This window comes from Hirsutella rhossiliensis, assembly GCF_020360975.1.
Source record: "Hirsutella rhossiliensis strain HR02 chromosome Unknown scaffold00005, whole genome shotgun sequence".
In the NCBI taxonomy this organism is placed as follows: Eukaryota; Fungi; Ascomycota; class Sordariomycetes; order Hypocreales; family Ophiocordycipitaceae; genus Hirsutella; species Hirsutella rhossiliensis.
Window position 1 is genome coordinate 5149724 of NW_025408671.1, and position 21318 is coordinate 5171041.

Consider the following 21318-nt stretch of genomic DNA (forward strand, 5'->3'; position numbering starts at 1 on the left):
AGCTCAAGGTTGGCGGCTTACCAGAGCGCAGATACTCCATTGTAATGTTGCAGCACAATGCTCGTAAGTCTGGGTAGGCACGACGGCGATTGCTCGGCCGCCGACTGGGTCGTGATTTGTAAATACTGCTTGCCGTCCACACACGTCATGTAGCAACAAGAAATCTAGCACACAACGCCAACAGCGATACAATTAGAGATTGAAAACCTTTCTGTCCTTTTCCATCTTGGACTTCCACTCCCACTGCGTAGCGTCATCGCCTTGGCTGCCAGCCCGCCCGATTCCTTTGTCGACTCTTCTGAGCTTGAGGGTGAACCGGGGTCCCAGCTCCTGCAGACCTGCCCGAATTCCCTCAACCCCCTTCATTTCTCTCCCTTCGGCGTCGACGATGCTCTTCTCAGTTGTGCGCTTCTCGCGGAAGACATAGCGGTGTCGGCGCACAAAGATGTAGTCTCGCTGGTTGTGCAGGGTCACCACCTGGCGGCCTTGGAACTCGGGTTGCGGAGGGTACAGCGTCTGGAACAGCTTGGCCGTGAGGAGGCCCAGCGGCGTCTTGAAGTTGTTGAGGAGGAGTTCGGGGTAGTGGTTCGTGGGGTTGCCGTGGCCGGGCAGTTTCTTGCCCTCGATCCAGTTGGTTATGCTAAAGTGGAACGTCGGGCCGGAAGGCAAGTGCACAATGGAGAGGCCGGTGGGCTTCTTCAGATCCTCCTTGACGAGAAGAACGGCCGTGTAAGCTCGATTCGTGGCGTACTTGCAAATCTCCCGCAGCGAGTACTTGTGTCCGTACCGATGCGCCGACCGGGGAATGTAGGTGGTGTTGGGGAAAAGGGTTGAGATGAGCTGGGCGTCGTCGTGGATGGTCGAGTTGAGAGAGGTGGTGACGAGGATCTTTGGCTCTGGCGGTGGAATGTCCGAGAAGAGCGAGGGGAACTTGAGGGCGAGCGACGTGGGCGTTAGGTCGAGATTTGTGCTCGTCGTCGACGGTGCGATGCTGTTATCCCTCTTGGCGCGCTTTTCCCGTTGCCGATCAAGCGCCGCCTGCCGCGCCTCGTCGTCGTCGTCGTCGTCGTCGGATTCCAGCATGCTGTCGTTTTCCTCATCGTTGTCGCTGGCATCCTGCATCTCGGCATCCTGGGCAGCCTGCCGCTCCTCTTCCTCAGCCTGCTCAATCCGCCGCCTCTTGAGCTTCTCCAGGTCCACCCTGGATCCGAGGCTGTCATCGTCGCCCTCGTCCCAGACTCGCTTCTGGTCCAATGTGACGGGCTTGTTCTTGGCCAGCCGTTCGTCTCGGAGGGAAGTGTCCTGGTCTTCATGCTTTTTCCGACGGAACCGCTCCTCTCGCCGCTCCTTGCCGTTGAGCTTCTTGTGCTCGACGAAGAGTTCCTGTCGTTTCAGCTTGTTGGCCGCCTTGAGCGCCCTCACGGGCGGCTTCGTGAGACCCATGGTGTCGACGCGGCTTCTCGATGGCCTTTTGAAGGATTCACCGAATAATTGGACTGACTGTCTGCTGAGCTTTAATTCGATTAAAAAAAGGTTGGGAAGAAAAGCCCCAGAGGAAGAGGGGCATGGACAAGCGGCAAATTTTTTTCAAAGTTTTGGCGGTGAGCCACCAGCGCCGCCTTTGATTGGCAAGACCCAAAACTTTCCACCCGGCATATCGCCAACTTTGTTCACAGTGAAGAGGGCCAGCATCAGAGCCCGACGAGACCACTCGACGCCTTGAAATCCAAGTCCCGGATTGACAAGAGAGCCTTTGCGATGACTTCCAATGGCTCCAAGAGGAGAAAGCTGGCCCACGACTCGTCCGACGACGAGGGCGTGTCGTCGAAACGGGCGCAAAAGGACTTCTTCAAGAATGCGTCCAGCTGGGACCTCGAGCAAGACTACGAGCTGAAGCGCCGAAAGGCCAAGAAGAGAGTCGGCGACAGCAACAGGCTGCCCCAGATCAAGACCACGGACGGGCGGGTCGAGCTCCTGCAGAACCTCGAGGCCGAGGACGACGCCGCCTCGGTCGAGAGCGACGCCGAGTGGCTCGAGGGCCGCGAGGACGAGGTCGAGTCAGAGCCGGAAAAGGCCGAGCGGCAAGACAAGAAGCCCGAGGTTCCCGAGTCGCAACAGATTCTAGAGGCGCAGGAAGAGCTGGCCAAGCTGGCAACGGCCGTCAACGAAAACCCGGATGAGCACGTCGGCGCGCTCAAGGCCATTGCCAAGATTGGCCAGTCCAAGATCCCTACGATTCAGATGCTGACGCTCATGACGCAACTGGCCGTCTACAAAGACGTCATCCCCGGATACCGGATCCGCCCGCTGCCCGAGGACGCGTCCAAGGAAAAAATCTCCAAGGAGGTGCGCCAGATGCGGCAGTTTGAGCAGGCGCTCGTGCACGGCTACTCGAGTTACGTCAAGGAGTTGGCGCGATGCGCCAAGTTTGAGACGAGGCCGCTGCAAAACGGACAGAGCCTGGCGAGCATCGCCATCACCTGCGCGTGCACCCTGGTCACGGCGGTGCCTCACTTCAACTTCCGCTCCGATCTCCTCAAGATCCTCGTGGGAAGGCTGAGCCGCAGAAAAGCCGACGCCGACGCCGTCAAGTGTCTGCAGGCGCTGGAGAAGCTGTTCCAGGAGGACGAGGAGGGGCGCCCCTCGCTTGAGGCGGCCTCGCTGCTGGCCAAGATGATGAAGGCGCGCGACTACCAGGTGGACGAGAAGGCGCTCAACCTCTTCCTCAGCCTCCGCCTGCTGTCCGAGTTCTCGGGCAAGGCGTCCCAGGACAGGGTCGAGCACCAGGACCAGGGCGCCGCGCCCCGGGCGAAGAAGGGCAAGCGGGAGTTCCGCACCAAGCGGGAACGCAAGAACCTCAAGGAGCAAAAGGCGCTGGAGAAGGACATGGCGCAGGCCGACGCGCTCGTCGGCCACGAGGAGCGCGAGCGCATGCAGTCGGAGACGCTCAAGCTCGTCTTTGCCACTTACTTTCGCATCCTCAAGCTCCGGTCCCCGCACCTGATGGGCGCCGTGCTCGAGGGGCTGGCGAGATATGCGCACCTCATCAACCAGGACTTTTTCGGGGACCTGCTCGAGGCCCTCAAGGACCTGATTCGTCACAGCGACGAAGACGCCGACGAAGAGTCGGGTGGCGTCGAAGTGCAAGAGGAGGATGAGGCTGATGACGACGACGACGACGACGACGCGTCCGGGCGAAACTTGACTCGTGAAGCGCTCCTCTGCACCGTGACGGCCTTTGCCCTCCTCGCCGGCCAGGACGCACACAACTCGCGCCGCGAGCTGCACCTCGACCTCTCCTTTTTCACCACACACCTCTTCAAGTCCCTCCTCTCGCTCTCCACCGACACCAGCCTCGAAAACACGCGCCCCACGTCGTCCACCCCGTCAGCCACCTTCTCGTCCAGGGTCAACTTCCAGACTACGACGGTCCTTCTGCTCCGCTCCCTCACCGGCATCCTGCTCCCCCCCTGGAACATCCGCCAGGTGCCCCCGCTCCGCCTCGCCGCCTTCACCAAGCAGCTCATGACAGCCGCCCTGCACCTCCCGGACAAGTCGGCCCAGGCCGTGCTGGCCCTCGCCGCCGACGTGGCCGCCACGCACGCCGCAAAGGTCGCCAGCCTGTGGCACACCGAGGAGCGCAAGGGCGACGGCACCTTCAACGCCCTCAGCGACACCGTCGAGGGCAGCAACCCCTTTGCCTCGACCGTCTGGGAGGGCGAGCTGCTCAGGAGGCACTTTTCGCCAAGGGTGAGGGAGGGCGTCCAGCTGTTGGAAAAGGGCATCTCGTCGAGGTGACGAGACGGCGTGATTAAAGTTGCTTGCCCCTGGAACGGAGCGCGAGGAGATGGAGGCAATTTTGGAAAGCAAACAAAGAGTGCACATATTTCAATGCAAGTCTTTTCATTTCTCACCCGCTACCGGGCAACTTCTTTACTTTGCGGGCCGAGGGTCTTGTAGTTAAACGGCACGACGTGGCAGACGCCGCCAAAGGGCAACGCCAGTGTCCAGTCAGTGCTGTTTGCTATGACGGGCTCAACTCCAATATCAACCTTGACTGCATGATCCTCCACCGTCGCTGCCAACCCGAAATCAAATCCCATGCCATATAAACACAGCTGGGCCTCTCGAAATCCTCTCCTGTCATCCCCACTGCTTCTCCCCAAATGCACCAGAGATCCGTAGCAAGTTGTCCTGACGCCACCCGCCCTTGTCGACTCCTGAATCTACGAAGCCCACTTGGAAGTACTGAGACCCCCCTTGGGCTTCCTCACCCTCTTGACCTCGGGCATCTCTTGAGCCTGGGTGTTCTCGCACGGAAGCGCTGCAAACGGGACCATCTGAGCTTGTGCCTGGAATGTCTGCTGGCCGGCGAAGGGAGCAACGCCTGGCATCGGGACAATGATCATGTAAGCCATTGACGGCACAGCCGCCACGGGCACGGGGCTGAGCCACGAACCCTGTGGAACGTCGCCCGAAGTCTGGACATTGTGTCCAGGAGCAACCGCTTCCGCCGGAACAAACTCGGGCGCCTGGGGGGAGAAGCTCCCCTTTTCCTGCGCCTCGCGGCTGTGCTTGGAGCCCGTCGCGGGCTTGTCTTCTAAAGTCTTGGCCTCGGCCACAGGCGGCCTCGCAGACAGTGCGTCCATGAGAGTAGACGACTGATCATTGACTTCCGAGCCCAGCCAATCAGTGCCCATGGAAGATTCCTGCTCGCCTGGCTCAAGGGCGATAAGGTCCCCTTCTCCAAAATCAATGAGGCTTTCGTCAGCCTCTGCTGGCTTCTCCGTGGAGTTGTTGTCCCCGCCAACCAAAGTCAAGAAGTCGTCCAGCACCGATCCCGGGGCGACGCCTCCAGGCTTCCGTAGTGAGAACACGCCATCCTCCGTCGTGAATTCCACGTCGGTTGCTTCCTTCCTGACGCTAATCGTGCCGCTTCCGTCGACCGTCGCAGATTTTGCAGCGTCATGGGCAACAGACACATTGCCGCGGTCCGGGGCCGCTTGGGAGACCACGGTAACTGGAGCAGCGGACAGCTGGCCAGGAACCTGCGGCGCGCTGCCCTTGGCGGCCGGGGCCTGATCACGTCTGGACAAGAAGTCCAGATCAGCGCTACCGATGAGGGGCGCCTGGCTGAAATTTTGGGCCGGCATCCCGAATTTTCCAATCCCATTGTAGTTCCTCTGGCTCGGCAGGGGAGGCCTGGTGTTGGAGACAAACTTGCTAGGAAGGGCCTGCGATTTGCCTGGAGACTCGTCAGACAATGATGAGCAGAGAGTCGGGGACCACAGGCGTGCCTCGAGGGGCTTGGCTGCCCTTGGAGCCCCTGGAGCCCTTGGTGCCCGTCTGCTTGCCCGACTTGAAGCTGCGAGCCAGCTCCAAGGCAGCAGCTAGCTTCGCCTTGTCGTTGTATCCCGAGGCGTTCATTGCGATTGTCTTGCGCGCCAGAGTCTGTGTCTCGTAGGCTCCAGGCAGAGAGCGCCAAGGACTGATGAGGGCGGGCGAGAGAGTGAGTTGCTCTGGCAAAAGGGTTTTGGCGCGTGGCTGAGATGCAGAGGTCGACCTCCCCGTGTTCTCGGAGGGGGCGCGTTTGTTTGCCAACAGAGCGCTGGGTTGGTGCAGGGGGACGGCCGAAGGCGCGCCGAAAAGAAAACACGATGACGAGAAAAGGCCACGAGGGAAAGAAGGCGGGTGCAGGAGAGTTGCCGGGTCGACGGGAACTATTGAGCGCGTTGTCCAGGCCTTGCGGGCGGGCGAAAAGCGTGTTTCCCGGGGAAGAACAGCCTTGAGCCTGAGAAGAGTTGGTTGCCTTATCAGGCTTCGAGAACGAATAGAGGCAGGCACGCGGCACTCGATAGTGGCCCGGGCAGGCTGGCTGTCTGAGGCGGCAGCGGGCGAGAGCGGGCGCAACGCTTCAATCCCAAAGTAGAGTGTTTCCAGAGACTGAGGAAAAACGTAGAAAGCAGTTGACACGGCTGTTGAGCCCAGGCCACCCCGTAATGTGGCATGAGACTGGCTGTCCTGACAGCTGGCCGGCATCTCGGGCAACTCAAGACAGCTGGGCTTGCACCCTCAACGGCTCGGCCCGTCCATCCAGCAAAGACTCTTCTGTAGAATTCTGTAGAATACAGATAAAATTCCTGTATCCCGTCTTGTTGTACGGTCCACCCCATCCAAGGCCACGCCGTCTTGCGTCGACGAATCCAAAGCAGCACCGAATGACGTGGTGTGCCCAGCTGCCGGTCCGTGTATCCTTCACGCCGTCTTGGCCTTCTTGGCGCCCACCAGCGTTTCTACGGAGTTGATCTTGGCCTCTCGGTACTCGGTGCATCCCATGTCTTGGAGCCACGACATACTGACTGGCGCCACCGTCTTCTGGACAAACTCCCATAGCGCTCCTGCGCCGGGAGCGTCCCGCGCCACAGCGACCGAAGAGACCCGGGCGACGCCCAAGACGGAGCTTAACCTGTCGGAACAGGGCTTCGAGAATCCCACGAGACGGGTCTTGTCGGCCTGAGGGGAGTCTTTGGATGCGGCACCAATCATCTTGGGGAAATGGCAGTTGAATGCCGACGACTGATTTCCTCGAGCCACAAAGACCATTGAGTACGACTGGCAGGGACTGTCCCTGGAGCCAGTGCTTTGGGACAGCTCCTCCAGCCCTCTCGTTATCGAGTTGAAGCCCACGTCCACCTTGGCACTGAGTTCCGGCTTAGGGGGCGCTGGGGCGCTGGGGAGTGAGCGGTCTTCGGGCCCGGGCCCGGGCCTGGCCCCTCTCCTGGCGGCCCGCTTCCCCTTTGACCGCTTGATGTGAGCTCTGCGATGCTGGCCCAGAGGGCTCAAGAGGCTGTGCGGCGCATGTCAGCATGGATGCTGCCTGACAGGGGACTCGGGGAGGTGCGAAATGACGGGGCGTACTTGCACAGCAACTCCAAGATGGTGTCCTGGTCGTCGGGTGAGATCTCGGGCCTTCGGTTTCCATCAGCGAGACCTTGGAAGGTGGAGTTTGGCGTGAAATGGTATGCCTACCACGATATCGTAGAGAAGGGCGTGTCCAGGTGATGGACGAGTTTTCTTCGGCCTGGTGGTTGGGCTGTGCTCGACATGATGGGTGCTGGTTGTTTTTTCTCTTCTTCTCTTCTTGGCTTTCAGCTTAGAAGACGGAAGCGGTGGTTTCAGTGCTCTCACGGAGAAGAGAGTGAGGTCCTTGCGAGGCGCAATCTTGCGAAGCCACGAATACAAAGTACAACGTAATTACGCACAGTACGAGCACGCACTCCAGCGCCCTCGCTGGCACGTGATCACTCAACATGATTAAACGCCAAACACCATCAGTGCTTCTTCTGGTGGGGATCTTTTGGCATAACAATTGCACATGTACATACATACAGCAACTATACCGCACTGTACATTTACGGAAACAAGGTTGGCCGCGTGAGCTGCGGCCAAGCGTGGCCCGAATCTTGGCTGATGGTTCAGGGTGTAAATACGGGACGCGGCCACGAGGGCGCATCGGGACCGGGGTTTCATGCGTGACGGAGACGACGGTAGCTTCCTTCTAGAAACAAGACAGAAGCTGGCATGGGGACCGGACTATCTAGACGCTGCGCCCCACGAGGAGCACGGCCGTTTGCCCTGGGTTGCTCCGTGCCGGGCGGACACTTTGGGATGTGCCGGGCGACGATCCGGTGAGCCGCGGATGGCTGCCGCATCATCATTGGAGGCGCCGAGCTGCCGGCCAGAAGCAACTACGGAGTACAGACAAGCAATCGGGGGACAGGACTAGCCGCTCTGAGGGGGGGGGGGGGCAGAGAGAGAGTCGTTGCCTCCTCTCTTTGCTGCCGCAGGGAGCATCATCACTGGCATCATAGTGGGCAGTGGCCGAGGAAAGTTCAGAGTTTATTATGGCTTGGCCCATCCCTGGCTGCCGTAAAGTACCTACAGTACACACACGCGCACACCCACACGCACAATTGCGGTGCCATTTGGGGAGGCATACAAAATCCAAGTGCGTCTTTGGTCGGTGAGCCAGAGCCGACAGACGAGGTTCAGCAACTCGGTGGTGCCCAATCCTGCCAATATCAGTAAGCGAGCATCTCATTTATCTCGACAAGGTACCACGCCTGGCAGAGTAGGTTCCTGCTGCCTGATCCGCCACTCACGACAGGTGCCAATCGAGCTGTTGGCGTGATCAAGGTACCTGGACGGGCAACGTAGGTACTAGCGGTATAGTAGTGCTCTCCGGAGCCACCCCCCCCTCCCCCCAGCCGACCGAAGTGGTTCTGTGCACATCTATTCACTCAGAATCAACAGCAGCGGCGTCAAAGTCTTGTCGACCCTCTCACCGCACCGCACCGCACGACCAAGCCACATCCGCACGCACATCTTTTACCCTCTGTCTTCCCATCTCCTCTCCCATCTCCCGCTCTCCGTCTCCCGTCCAACTTTGCGCGCGTGTTTGTGTAGGTACGCTGCCTTGGCTACGCTCACTCCAGACACGCCCCCCCCTCATTTCTTCAGCACCCACGCACGTCCCAACGGCCAAGGAAGAGGAAATTCCCCATTTTGATCCTGACGCAACGAAGAATTACCATACAATCTGCACAAAAGGTACGTTGTCATCTCTTATACTTGGCACAGGCGGTGGAGGGACGCTGTGGGTGGGCGTAGGGCCCTGGCCTGGCTGCCGTCGTCGACTTTTAGCGGGAGTCCGGCTGCTAACGCTGGCGCCCACGGGGTACCTACCGGGTACCGGACTCGCAGCTGCTGGCAGTGGCTCTTGGTGCACGTCCGCAAGTCCCCTCCCCCACCAAGCCCGCTATTCGACAGCACAGCTACCCCTCGCCCTTCCCGTCACGGTCCCACACAAGCACCGCGTCGACCCCAGCCAATCTCTGCCCTCCAGAATCCACCGTCCTCGACCTCAACCATTATCAGCTTTTTCTTCCTCGGATTCAAGCCCCTGTCTTCTCTTCCATCTCCTTGGCCCGCGCGGCCCCCCCCTCCCTTGTTCGCCCTCCTCCGCCCCGCTCTCGGCCGGTCTTTGCCTCTGCGGCAGCATTGCTAATCCGACACACATGTTCATTTGGCGCAGCTGCCGTCCAGACGGCCCTCACGACGCTGTGACGTCTTTGCTGGTCCTCCGCGCCTCGTGCTCCGAGCGCCTGCCGCACAAGTCAGATGGATTCGGCCTCGACGCCGACCACAGCTGCCGATCCTCAGCAAGAAGCCGCCGACCCTGAGCCTCCGTTCGCTCGCCCGAACCCCTTTGATGACACCGACCTCTCTCGCAAGCGGCGCCGCACCTCGGTGTCTGCATCTCCCGCCGCTTCCCTCGACACCGCCAACCTGGCGCTTGAAGCACCCACTCTCGCTGCCGCCCACCTTGTTCGGCCCGCCTCTATCAGCGCCATGAGCGTCGACGACAGCCCCGACCCGCCCCGAACTCCAAACCAACATAACCCCCGCGCCGGCTCTCCGACCGAGCCTCCATCCAGTAAGGTCACCATCAATCTTCGCAGACGCACCGGCTCGGAGTCGTCGACTGCTGCACTCGTTCCCTCGGTGCCGCCATCCGATGCTCACCCTATGATCCCCGACCTGAATGCGCTCGGGGAGACCACAGAGGCTCCAGAGACGGCCATGGAAAATGCGCGCGAATCGGGCTCCAGAAGCCCCGGATCCTCTTCGCTCTCCACGAGCCCTCCCATCGAGCTCATCGCCGTGGCAGACAGCGACGACCGGGATAATGACGACATGAATTGTGCCCCCACGAGTCCTGATATCGCTGGCCGAGACTGGCTCCAGCTCGACCCAACCACTCACTTTCCATACACAGAGCCCGAAGAGAGCCTGTGCGACACACTGCAGCGTTTGACTCAGTATCTTTCGACGAGTGAGTTGCACAAGCCTGCGTGTCCCTGCATCATTTCAACTGCTGACACTGACAGCAGACACGCCCATCGACCCGACTATCCTCGGCCAGGTCGTCGAGTGGCTTGACGAGTATCTCAAATTTACCAAACGTGCCGACACGAGTACAGTATTGACGTCCCGCCGCACGCACAAGGGCTTCTGGTTCTCTTTTCCCGAAATCATTCTTGCCCTGACATCTCGGAAGTGAGTTCTTGAATCCCCGTCGTCCATCAACGAGCCTCGTCTTGCTGACATGACCCTAGACCAGACCTCATCAAAGTGGCCATTCTACGCAGCCCCATCTTGAATCTGTACACGGGCTTTGCGGCGTTGACGGCCCGCTTCGTCGCCCTGGACTGCCTTGCCGTTCGAGAGACTCAGGCTATCCCGCTGGGCCGCCGCGGTCCGGATCTGCTTTCCCCACTCTACCTCCAGCAGCTACACGGCCTGATCGCATCGCATGGCTTCCCTCCTCACCTTGCCAACGATGGGTCACACGCGGCCGTCTGGGCCCAGCAAGACGTAGAGTTATATCTCACCAACAAGTTCCAGACGAGTCCCGGAGGGGGCATCGACTACTTGTCTCAGTTCGCCTCCGCTCTCGTCGGTCTCGTACCGCAGTTCCCTCGGCTAGCCGACAGCTTCGCTCCAGTAAGCCAAGTGCTGGCAGACTGTGTACGAGACTCGTTGCGCCATTTCCGCCTCGGCCAGGACGATGCGGCGCAAGCGAGGAAACGCCTGGAGCAGGGCCATGCGGCGTGGGCCATCATTTCGGTCTCTCTCATGGCAGCAATAGACAAACACGTCACCAGCCTTAACGGCGATCACGCCGCCTCCTCGATCCAGGCTCTGACGGAAGTCTTGAAGGTGTGCTTGCAGGGCGATCACAAGGAAGCGATAGACGTTCTTGATGCGCACCGGGAAAAGTACCCAGCTCTCGCGTCCAAGCACGCCCACGAGGCGGTTGCCTGGCAGTGGAAGGTGGACATTCTGGAGAAGCTCATCCGCTCAAGCCAGATGCAGCTTCGTGTCATGGCCGTCACCACCATGTGCACCCATCTCGTGGCCGTCTGGAAGCGACTTTGCGATGGAGGCGAAGAGTACAGCGCCGAGTTCCTCGATCACTTGGCTGGCTACTTGCTCAACACCGGCCTGATTGACTACATTCTGGGCGCAAGTTGCCATCCAGAGATCATCGTCGAAAGCGCCAACATTGTCGGCTTCTTGGTGGTGACGCGCACATACCGCTCAGAGCACACCGACCGTGTGTGGCACGGCATCACCTCGAGCCAAGACCCGCGTGTGGTAGACGCCTTGACGCGTATGATGACCAACATTACCAACTTATTCGACTACGCTGGCTTGCTGCATCTCTGCAACAAGTTTCAGCCTTTGCCTGTGGAGGGATTCTCACCTTCGATACGCCTTTTATTGGACAATGTCTTGAGTGAAATGATGGCGAGAGCTCAGACAAACCAGTCGACGCTGACTTTCCATCCCTACGGGCTCTGCCTGCGCCTCCTCAGGGAGTCGTCTGTTTGTGCTTCGGGCTCTCAGGTCGCAGACCCCGACATGCAACAGGTCGCGATGCAAAAATCCAGGGAATTGCTGGGCCACGGACCAGACGCTGAGGGTCGGCGTGAGCTGTACCTGAGCTGCATCAATGACATATCCGCCAAGTCAGCCACCACGCTGGGCAGTCTGTGGTGCCTTTCCATGGCGATACGACATGCGACCGAGGGTCAGATGCAGGTCCTCACGGAGCAACATGACCTGGCCAAGCTCATTGTGGAGGAGCTGGAGCACGCAGGGAATGCCGGACGATCGGCCGGCGTGTTTCCGGTTCTCTCTGGTACCTCGAATCAGCCAAGAAGAGACTTTGTGGCAAACCTCATCCAGCTCCAGCCGGCGGCGATTGACAACGACCTCGGCACAAAGCTTTGGAATATTCTTGTCGGGCCACAGTCAACCTGTGCAGAGGATCGAAAGGCCGGCTGGTACGTTATTCTGAGCGTGGCCAGGAAGGCGACTCTGCAGAATGCGTTCCTTCGGACGTGCTTTTCGGAGCATTTGCCGAGGCTGCCGGCCGGCTATTTCTGTGAAGGGATGCTCGAGTTCGTCAAGGAGCGAGTCCGTTTGCTCTTGGAAGAGAACCCGCGCGACTTTGTCCTCGACGATGAGGCAATAGTTGCGCGGTATGGCATTGAACACCTGTGGAGAATCATACTTGAAGCTCAAGACTCTGGTCTCGTCGCACAGGCCATCTCTATCCTGGCCGTCGACGTCTATCTGGAAAGCAAAGCCATCATGTCGTATCCCCTCCACCGGACACGGCAAGTACATCTTGCCCTGGTCAACCGTTGCTTGCGTCAGATGAAAGACACCGCGAGCAAACTTCGGCGGTCGAGCGATGGAACCACCAGTGGCGACGACGAGCCAATGATCATCGTCGCCACGCCCGAGGAGACCAAGCAGCAGGAGCTCATTTTCACCCGGTCTCTGCAGCTCCTGAGGTTTTTCTTGGAAAAGTATCAGTCCAAGCCAAAATTTGCTGTGGCCGACCTCCGATCCTTCATGTCCGAGACGCCCCAGCAGATTGAGGGTGACTCGGCCCGCCTCAGATATCAGTCGTTTGACGGCGACGAGCAAACAGACATTATGCCGTTGAGCATTGGCAAGCTGAATACGGTGTCGTCTCTGCTCGCAAGCCTTAGGCAGGAGACGGGCTTCGACAATTACCGCGTGTATTATCGAGGCCACCAACTGCTTTTGGTAGAACAAGACATCAGCAAATCTCTACAAGAACTGGACATCCAGGATGGCTTCATGTTGGTGAAGCGAGAAGATAACTACTCGGCCTCGCCGGTCCGGATAAAGCCGGGCTCGTTGCCGCTAGAAATCGAGATTTTGGCCCATTTTCCGGAGCTCTGGGACTACCTGAGCATGGACGAGCAAACAGCCGAGGAGGTGAGTGACCGGCGCAAACACCTGTACTTGACTCGATTCGCTGACTGGGTTTCAGATTTACGACTTCGTCATCAGGCTCCCTGCGGATGGCTACATCTTGTCACGCTTCGACACTAACTCAACCTCGTACAAGGATCTTTTTCTTCCAGGACAGCCGTTCAAGTCTCTGTATGCCATTCACGCGTTGTCAGAGTACATTGAGGGTGCCTGCCGAGCTACTTCCAGTGGTAACCCGGGTTCAACCCCGCAGAGAAGAGACCTGCAGTCATCTCAGGAAGCGGCTCTAAGAAGATCGCTGCATCTTGTGGTTCAGGCGCTGTCGGATCCAGAGGTGCTTGAAGGAAGCGTGACACGGCTGCAGATCCGCGTCGTAAGCTCTCTGATGCAAAAGTTTGTCCAACTCGTCCAAGGTACGTTTCACAGACCATCAATCTCGCGAGGCTTGGCTAACAGCATTCTAGGAGTCTGCGGCCCCGGACTATGGCCTGTGTCCGAAAAAGTCGATTCTCCCACACCTGAGCGTCTGATTGAAGTTCTCTCCGACGCTTTGGACTATCCGGACAACGGAGCTATCCCGCTCATAGCGAGCACGTGCAGTGCGATTCTGCTTGTTGGCAAGTTGGATGCGCGGTTTTGGATAAAGATCACGGAAAGCAACGATTTTCGTGGCCTCATCCAGAAGCTGGTGCTTTTCGAGCCAAGGAGGGAAGTGAGGGTTGCTGTTGTGGAACTGCTTGAGGTTTCCGCAGAGGCCGAAGCACAAGTCCCGCAAACGCAGCCCGCCAAGTTTGCGACGTCAGAGGTCAGGGAACCCTCTCTTTTGGCAAAATACCTCTGGCCCATCGTCTCAAACCTCCTCCCAGAGGCCGTGGAGCGTACAGCGCAGTGTGACGAGCTCTTTCGGCTTCTCAAGAAGCTGCTCTTGCTCATGTCGAATACGCTTCCCGGACAGTCTCAGTTTGACCAGCTAACAAGGCAGACGAACGAGCTCTTGCTTGAACATGATTCAACAGAGGTAAAGTGGTCTCACACTCAGGCTCGGGTTCATTTGCACTGACAAGCGCCTGACACAGGATGTGAGCCAGATTGAGCCCTACGACCCCGTTGCCAACGGCCTGGCTTCGGTCTTGCACCTCTGTCTCCAGATCGACGCCTCACTCCCGGCCTCGAGAGCACTTCCAGAGTGAGTCGAACCGGCTCCGAGCCCCTCATTATAGAACGTCGCTAACATAAATAGGGACACGGCGCGAGATTTGTTTTGGCGACACCTCTTTCCGCAAAAGCTCAGTCCAGGCGCCGATTCGGTCCGTCACGTCGTGCTGAACACGGAGACTCGAGCGAAGCTGTACGAGGTCATTTTCCGTCTTGTTGGACACGACGGCCGTCAGTTTGGCCAGACCTTGCACCTACTCAACGAGCTGGTGCCTTTCTATTCTGAGGATACTGGTACGCTCAATTCACTTTGGCACATGCCTCCGTCTGCTTACGAGATTTCGCAAGACGAACCCTACCTCTATGATCTTCCCTATCAGTTTGATCGCTCAAAGGCCATGCGCTCCCCCTGCGGCTACGTCGGCCTGCGGAATCTTTCCAACACTTGCTACCTGAATTCCCTTCTCACGCAGCTGTACATGAACACGGAGTTCCGTCGCTTCATGCTGGGGGCGTCGTGTCGGGGTCCAACAAGCTCCCAGCAGCTGCTCTTCCACACCCAAAAGGTCTTTGGCTTCATGCAAGAGAGTTACCGCCGATATGTGGACCCCTCAAGCCTCGTCGGATCCATCAAGACCTACGAGGACACAGTCATCGACATCCACAGCCAGATGGACGTTGACGAGTTCTACAGCTTGCTGTTCGATCGATGGGAAGGGCAGATATCCCGTCCCGAAGACAAACGAAGGCTCCGTTCGTTTTACGGCGGACAACTCGTGCAGCAAGTGAAATCCAAAGAGTGCGAGCACATCTCGGAACGACTCGAGCCATTTTCCGCCATCCAATGCGACATCAAGGGCAAAGGGACGTTGGAAGAGAGCCTACAGGCATATGTCGACGGGGAGATTATGGAAGGCGGTATGTTGGCCTGCTTCGATGCGCGTACCCGTCCGTTATTGACTTTTGATTCAGACAACAAGTACAAGTGCTCCACGTGTGATCGTCACGTCGATGCGGTCAAAAGGTATGTCGACCTCGGCGTCTGGAATAGAAGCCCTCGACACTTGCTAACGGGATGCAGGGCGTGTTTGAAGGATGTGCCGGACAATGTCATGTTTCATCTGAAACGCTTCGACTTTAACCTGCGCACTTTGCAGCGAAGTAAGATCAATGACCACTTCTCCTTTCCTCCGACAATCGACTTACGGCCGTACACGATCGAGCACCTCAGCGATACGAGCTCCGAGGCAGCAGAGGACGTTTTCGAGCTTGTCGGCATCCTCGTCCATTCGGGAACCGCTGAGTCGGGCCACTACTACTCCTACATCAAGGAGCGACCCTCGGCGGCCAAGGAGAGCTGGATCGAGTTCAATGACGACGTCGTCACTCCCTGGGATCCGTCCCTCATGGCAAGCTCAACGTTTGGTGGTCCCGACACCCGCTCGGTGTACGAAACAAATGGCGTCATCTACGATAAGAGCTACAGCGCCTACATGCTTTTCTATCAACGCGTCTCGTCGCTCAAGACTGAGCAAGAATCCATGGTGGCGCAGCAACTGTCGGCTCCCCTACGCGTTGACATGCCCGCGCTGCTCAAGGAGCACATCGCCAACGAGAACACGGTCATACTGCGACGGCATTGCGTCTTCGACCCAGGACATGCAATATTTGTGCAGAACTGCTTCACCCGGGCCAGATCCGTGGACAGGGGAGAGGCGAACAGCCCCACGGCGGCCAAGGAGGCTGGAGAGACTGACGATGGGCCGTCCTCGAATCACGATCTGCAGAACTTGGCAATGGAGATGGCCTTGTCCCACCTGGACCAGATCGTCTCACGGACAAAAGACACGCCATTCTTCGCGGCGTTTTCAAGCACGATCAGGGCCGCGGTTGTCAGCTGCCCCCGATGCGCCTTGGCACTCTACGACTATTTCGACGCACGCCACACGTCGTACCGAGCCCTTGTGCAACGAAACCCTGAACAGCACGTCCGAGCATTCGCGGGCGAGGTGCTCGTACGCGCGGCGGAGAAGATTGCCGAAAGGCTTCCTGATGTGTACGAGCATGGCAGCCAGGCGCCGGCCGACGCGGAATCGAGCAGCGACGGAGAGGGCATGGAGCGAGACCTCGAGCACGATGGCGAGGGTGGATCGGAGCACTCGGTCCTGGAGGGCGTCGCGATGCTCTTCAACCACCTCTGGCAGTTTTTCCAAATCCACCTCCGGTCATGGGACGAATACTTTGGCACGATACTGGCGTTTGCCAAGCTCGGACATCGAGAGGCCGGGCTGGTCCTGTCCGAGGACTACCTGATCAAGTTGCTGCGCATCGTGGATGCCGACACGACCATGGACCTGCCGCCAAACTACGCTCGCATGCTGAACAATGTCCTGCGGCGGATCAACACGCGGCCGCCGTCGTACTCTGCCATCATGTCGCTCATCGACTACCTGCTCGCACAGCTTGACCCGGTCTTGGGCCCAGAGGTCATTATCGACCAGCCGGGGGGGAGCGCCTCGCGTTCAAAGCTCCCTTTCCCCTGGACGTCGCAGGAAGTGCACGAAGTTCACAACCACCCGGACCGCCAGATGGCCAGCTTCTTTGTGGAGAAGCTGGTGTCCATCGATCAGGCCTGGAGCGTGACCAATGACATTGTAGGCCGGCTGATTTTGACGGGAGGACCGATGGACCTCAGAATAGTGAACACCCTCTGCAACAACATCCAGGGCGAGCTCTCGACACAGCCGATGGACCCTTTTCTCAGGGTGGCTGGGCGATACCTCGAGTGCACCCAGTCGGCAGACAACGCGCACGCTCTCATCCGCCACGTTTGCGCCCAGGCCCGGAACCTGCAAAACACGGAAGGGGCCGCGTTTTTGAACTTTATCAGGGTGGCACTGCGGTCCGACAGACCGGATGAGGAGCTGGCGCGATCCAGACGCGAGAGCAGCATCGACACTGTCACAGGCTGGGCACCATACCTACTGGTGTACCCGGACGCCAACACGAGGCGCGAGGCAGAGCAGCTGCTCGAAGACGAAGTGCTGCAGCACTCGTCGCTGAAGGAGGCTGGGGAGAATGAGAACGGAACGGAGAACAGGGAGCGGTTCGACCGGGTGGTGCGGGACTTGGGGATCAAGTGCCTGGTGTACCTGCGTGAGGTGCACACGAGGCGGCGAATCAAGATTGAGCGCGATGCTGCGTGGAGCATACTACGGGTCGTGGGCCGGTGCGCGCCGTGCTACGAAGGCGTCCTGGACGCGGACGGGGATGAAGACGTGGAGTTTGCGGCGCTGCAGGGCGGTAAGTTTGCGTCTAGGGCGCGGGCGGGCGAGGCACGGTCATTTGCTGACTCTTTGGCAGAGGTTATGGAACCGCTGCGACGACTGATGGTGGACGAGGTGGAGGACGAGGCGTCGGGTAAGTGCGGAAAGTGTCGAGGCTGGACGGGGTTAACACTGGCTACAGATTGGGACGAGTCGTGCGTGTCGTCGGACCCGATGGAGGCTAACGTGGGCATTCCGGTGTAGACGACGATGAATGAAGCAGACGTGGTCTGAAACGAAGCTTATGATGATGTCACTGCTGCGTGCATTCGGCGCGAGAAAAAATGGCCCGAGGTGGAGTGTGGAGGGCAGTGTTTGAGCAAGGCGTCCAGGGGAGTTCCAGTTTATCGCCCACTCTTTTGTTTTTCGTCATAAGCCATGCCTTGGACCTTGGCTCTTGTGCGCCTCCGTCGGTGCTGTCGTCGACGGCTTGGTCTTGATGTGCTGTGCGCCCGTGGAGTTGTCGGGAGCGTCACAGGAGGTGGGAAGCGGCGAGAAGGGTTCGTGATGGCAGGGAGCTTAATAAGGACCGCCGAGTTGGGACGCGCTCTATGTCGACGGTGGCGAGCTGGTGGGTGTGGTGTAGAGTTGACTGTAGAGTTGACTGTAGAGTTGACTGTAGAGTTGACGGGCGTCTGACGGCGATTGGAGGCGAGCCCCTGGCTTAAGCGCGCGCGCAGAGGTGCGGCCACGTGGGCCTTGTTTGAGAAGCGTGCGCGAAGGGCAGGGTACAGTAGAATGGGTGTGGTGTAATTACTCGGTAGACGGTGGTCTCTCGGTGCTGACTGGCTGGCTGACTGGAGGCTGGCGGTAACAAGTACAGTACAGTTATGTAACTTGCGAAGCACGTATGTACATATTCGCGAGTGTGCACGTATAGTAAGTACAGCATAGTATTCACGAGTGTGTGTGTGTGTTTGTAACCGTGTATATATATATGTATATGTATATATATATATATATATATAGAGCATGGCGAGTAAAAATAGCATGATGCCGCGTGCGTCGTACAGCGTCACCCGCATGCATTACGCATCATGCCGCCACGCAAGTAAGCTGATTGATTTAAAATAAAAACAAAAAGGTAGCGCGGGAAAAGAGGGGAAGGGGGGGGGGGTTCGTTTGGATGTGTTCTGTTTTGTTTCGAGAGCTCCCGGCCGGGGCTGTGTGCCTGCTGCGCTGTGCTGGGGCCTCGAGAGCGCTTCGTATCCGTGAAAGCAGGGTGATGATGCGATGGCGTCTCCACCCGCAAGGCCAGCCAGACCTGGTCTCTGTCTCTGGCCAAGGGCGGCAGCCGTCGGGCGTCAGCGGTATGTACAAGCCAGTAGCGGCCGGGTGCACTGCACGCGTAAAGTAGGTAGTAAAGCATAGAGTTAAAGTAGGGGGAGGGGGGGGGGGCGGCCGACGGCCTGATACGTCTTCTCTCCCTCGACGCCGGGGCCCGGGTGTAGGTAGCACACGCCGTCCCGCTGTCCGTCCCTGTGGATATGCCCAGCCCGTAACTGTACAGCCCGTACTACGTAGGGGTAGAGAGAGAGTGCGTGCGTGCGTGCTTGGGTCTCCGGTTTTCCTTTTCCGGGGGCGACGGAGAAGGAAAGAAGAAGAAGAAGCAGGGGAAGAAGACGGAACCAGAGGCGTGGTGTTTTTGCCCCCGAACCCTTAATCTAAACCACGTCGCAGTCGTGGCAGCCCGTCGGCGCAGGGACCATGGGAGGAGGCCCTCGTCGTCACAGGAGCAAAGGAAGGAAAAAAGACGGCGCGGGGTTTCAGAAGCACGGGCGCAGCGGGGGCGTTTCGTGGTTGCCGCGTCCCGCCCGTGTTTGAGACTAGCAGGACGCTAGCGGGCGTTGAAGACACCTGCCTATATCCGCAGCGAGGGCGATAAATGGGCTGAATATAATATCCGTACCTCGAGTTGGGCCAAGGGGTGCGAGCGGCTTTCCCTCGTGTCTGCTCCCATCCGTCTGTTCTCCCGGCTGTCCTTTGGGCTGCTGTCCCTTCTGTGACGGGTGTCCCATCTCTCTAATGATCCATCATCATCATCATCATCATCATCATCATCATCATCATCTGACCGACCCTCGTCGCTGCTGGCTCTCGAGCACACGAGATCCAACCGCTGCCCGTCACTGATTGCACACACATCTTCTCGCCTCCTCCTCATCGTCGGCATCGTCGGCATCGTCGGCATCCACCAACCGTCGCCTCCATGGGCTTCAAAGACACCATCTCCCTCCCCCTCGAGGCTGGGCCCTCGGTCCTCGACGTCCACCTCGTCCCGCCTCACCTCCTCGCCGCCCTCGAGTACGTCGCCGCCCGCCTCGCCCGCAAGTCGCTGGCCCTCGACCTCGTCCTCGTCCGCAGAGACTACCAGCTGCCCTCCATCCTGCCGCCCTTTGCCTCCGCCTCGCCCCGCCAAGAGCCCGCACCAACAGCAGCATCCTCTGTCCTGGCCTCCTCCTCCTCCTCCTCCTCCGCCTTCTCCATCTCCTCCTCCTCCCCCCAGCAGCCCAGGTTCGCCCCCGTCACCGCCCTCAAGCAGCTCGTCCGCACCGCCTCTCGCCGCGCCTCCGACCCGATCCGCCCGACCAGGACCCGTCAGGGCAGCCAGGCCTCCGTCGCCTCCTTGCCCTTCAACCTCGACTCCATCCGCCGCACCCCGTCCTCCGCCGCGCCCTCGTCGCCTTCGTCCATCTTTTCCGCCGATCTCCCGAGCCCTGCCGCGCCCGAGCCCCCCTTTGGCGTCTGCCTCGTCCACGACCCGGCTCTCTCTACGCGCGCCCACAGGACCCTGTGCGGCATCCTCGCCAGGGCCGAGCAAAGGTTTGGCACCGGGTAAGATACGCTCCCCCCAACGACCTGACCCGCTGCGGTGCTAACAGCAGCCCGTCGCAGTGGCCCCTGGTTCTCGCAACCCGTCAGCCCTGCCGCCTGCGGACTGCCCGTCCAACTCTTCAGCAGCTCCCTCGTCCAGAACGAGGTCCTCTTCGCCTCACAAGGCCTGTCCCTTGTCTCCCTCGACCGCTTCTTCAGCCTCAAGTGCGCCTTGTCGAGCTACTCCATGACCCGCTCGCCCGTCCGCCTGGAGGACGCCACCGACGAGCTCCACCGCTTCGTCCTCGCCAACAACGGCACCAGGGTCAGCAAGTCGGCCCTCCTCCGCTCTTACGACTGGCTCTCTCTCTCCGATGACACCGTCGACCATCTCGACCGCATGTATCGCCGCGCCTATGGCGGCCCGGAGCAGGTCGGCGCCATCGCCGGCATGCCAGATCCGGCCACTCCCCCCCACCCCGAGCCCGCGCCCGAGCCCGAGACGTCGCCTTCTCCGTGCCAAGATGATCTGCTCGAGGCCGAGTTTGCCTTTCCGCACCCCGACGACATTGGCATCGCCATCACCACCCCCGAAACCTCTCTGTCCCCTTCCCCGAGAGTCCCCACCCTCAAGCTGCAAATAGACTTTGGCCCAACGCCGCCCCCGACTGACAGTCCGCGGTGGCCATGGCAAGATGACGACGACGACGACGACGACGATGGCGACCGCACAGCGCTGCCCGAGAATTTCCTGACCATAGGCTTCGACCCCTGGGCCGAGCCGTCCATCGACCACGTCCTGAGCACAAAGCCCGTGGTCCTCAGCCCGGATCCGTTCGCTAAAGGGCCCGGGCCATTGACCCCCAAGACCTATGGCGACATATCACCCGTTACCCGCGGCGAGTGGGGGTTCTTGATGGTGGATAGCGTGCTCCGAAGCGGACGTACCGTCACAGTGGAAACCTGTTGAGGCGACGATGAGTGGACAGGGCTGAAAATGGTCTCAGAATGGAAGACTCTGGGCGGGCCCTGGAGTGTATTCGCTCGTCTGTTGACGCCGTCTGAGGCTTGATCATGCTCTTGCGGCATCATCGCATCATATCCCTGTATAACACTGTAGGAAAAGGGCCCACCAAATGGCCAG

The 21318-nt window shown here is 59.3% G+C and overlaps 6 protein-coding genes across 6 annotated transcripts; 3 read left to right on the forward strand and 3 right to left on the reverse strand.

The window, feature by feature from the left end:
* Positions 1–192: 192 nt before the first annotated feature.
* HRG_06093 (brix domain-containing protein) lies at positions 193–1443 on the reverse strand (the record flags this gene model as incomplete). The annotated part of the gene is made up of 1 exon (XM_044864564.1): positions 193–1443. One exon carries the CDS (start codon positions 1441–1443, stop codon positions 193–195), a length of 1251 nt encoding a protein of 416 aa, XP_044721096.1.
* A 315-nt stretch (positions 1444–1758) lies between these two features.
* Positions 1759–3798, forward strand: HRG_06094 (nucleolar complex-associated protein; the record flags this gene model as incomplete). Its single annotated transcript, XM_044864565.1, has 1 exon — positions 1759–3798. One exon carries the CDS (start codon positions 1759–1761, stop codon positions 3796–3798), a length of 2040 nt encoding a protein of 679 aa, XP_044721097.1.
* A 428-nt stretch (positions 3799–4226) lies between these two features.
* On the reverse strand, positions 4227–5427 carry HRG_06095 (uncharacterized protein; the record flags this gene model as incomplete). The annotated part of the gene is made up of 2 exons (XM_044864566.1): positions 4227–5234; positions 5287–5427. The coding sequence occupies 2 exons, from the start codon at positions 5425–5427 to the stop codon at positions 4227–4229; spliced, it is 1149 nt and encodes a 382-aa protein (XP_044721098.1).
* An 828-nt stretch (positions 5428–6255) lies between these two features.
* Positions 6256–7106, reverse strand: HRG_06096 (RNase p and RNase mrp subunit; the record flags this gene model as incomplete). Its single annotated transcript, XM_044864567.1, has 3 exons — positions 6256–6847; positions 6919–6969; positions 7030–7106. 3 exons carry the CDS (start codon positions 7104–7106, stop codon positions 6256–6258), a joined length of 720 nt encoding a protein of 239 aa, XP_044721099.1.
* A 2074-nt stretch (positions 7107–9180) lies between these two features.
* On the forward strand, positions 9181–17564 carry HRG_06097 (ubiquitin carboxyl-terminal hydrolase domain-containing protein; the record flags this gene model as incomplete). The annotated part of the gene is made up of 16 exons (XM_044864568.1): positions 9181–9895; positions 9951–10119; positions 10179–10566; positions 10627–12882; positions 12938–13292; positions 13383–13897; positions 13956–14065; positions 14120–14328; positions 14383–14952; positions 15007–15058; positions 15116–15443; positions 15513–15776; positions 15822–16090; positions 16136–17337; positions 17398–17454; positions 17503–17564. 16 exons carry the CDS (start codon positions 9181–9183, stop codon positions 17562–17564), a joined length of 7521 nt encoding a protein of 2506 aa, XP_044721100.1.
* Positions 17565–19569: 2005 nt separating this feature from the next.
* Positions 19570–21144, forward strand: HRG_06098 (uncharacterized protein; the record flags this gene model as incomplete). The annotated part of the gene is made up of 2 exons (XM_044864569.1): positions 19570–20195; positions 20256–21144. 2 exons carry the CDS (start codon positions 19570–19572, stop codon positions 21142–21144), a joined length of 1515 nt encoding a protein of 504 aa, XP_044721101.1.
* Positions 21145–21318: the final 174 nt, after the last annotated feature.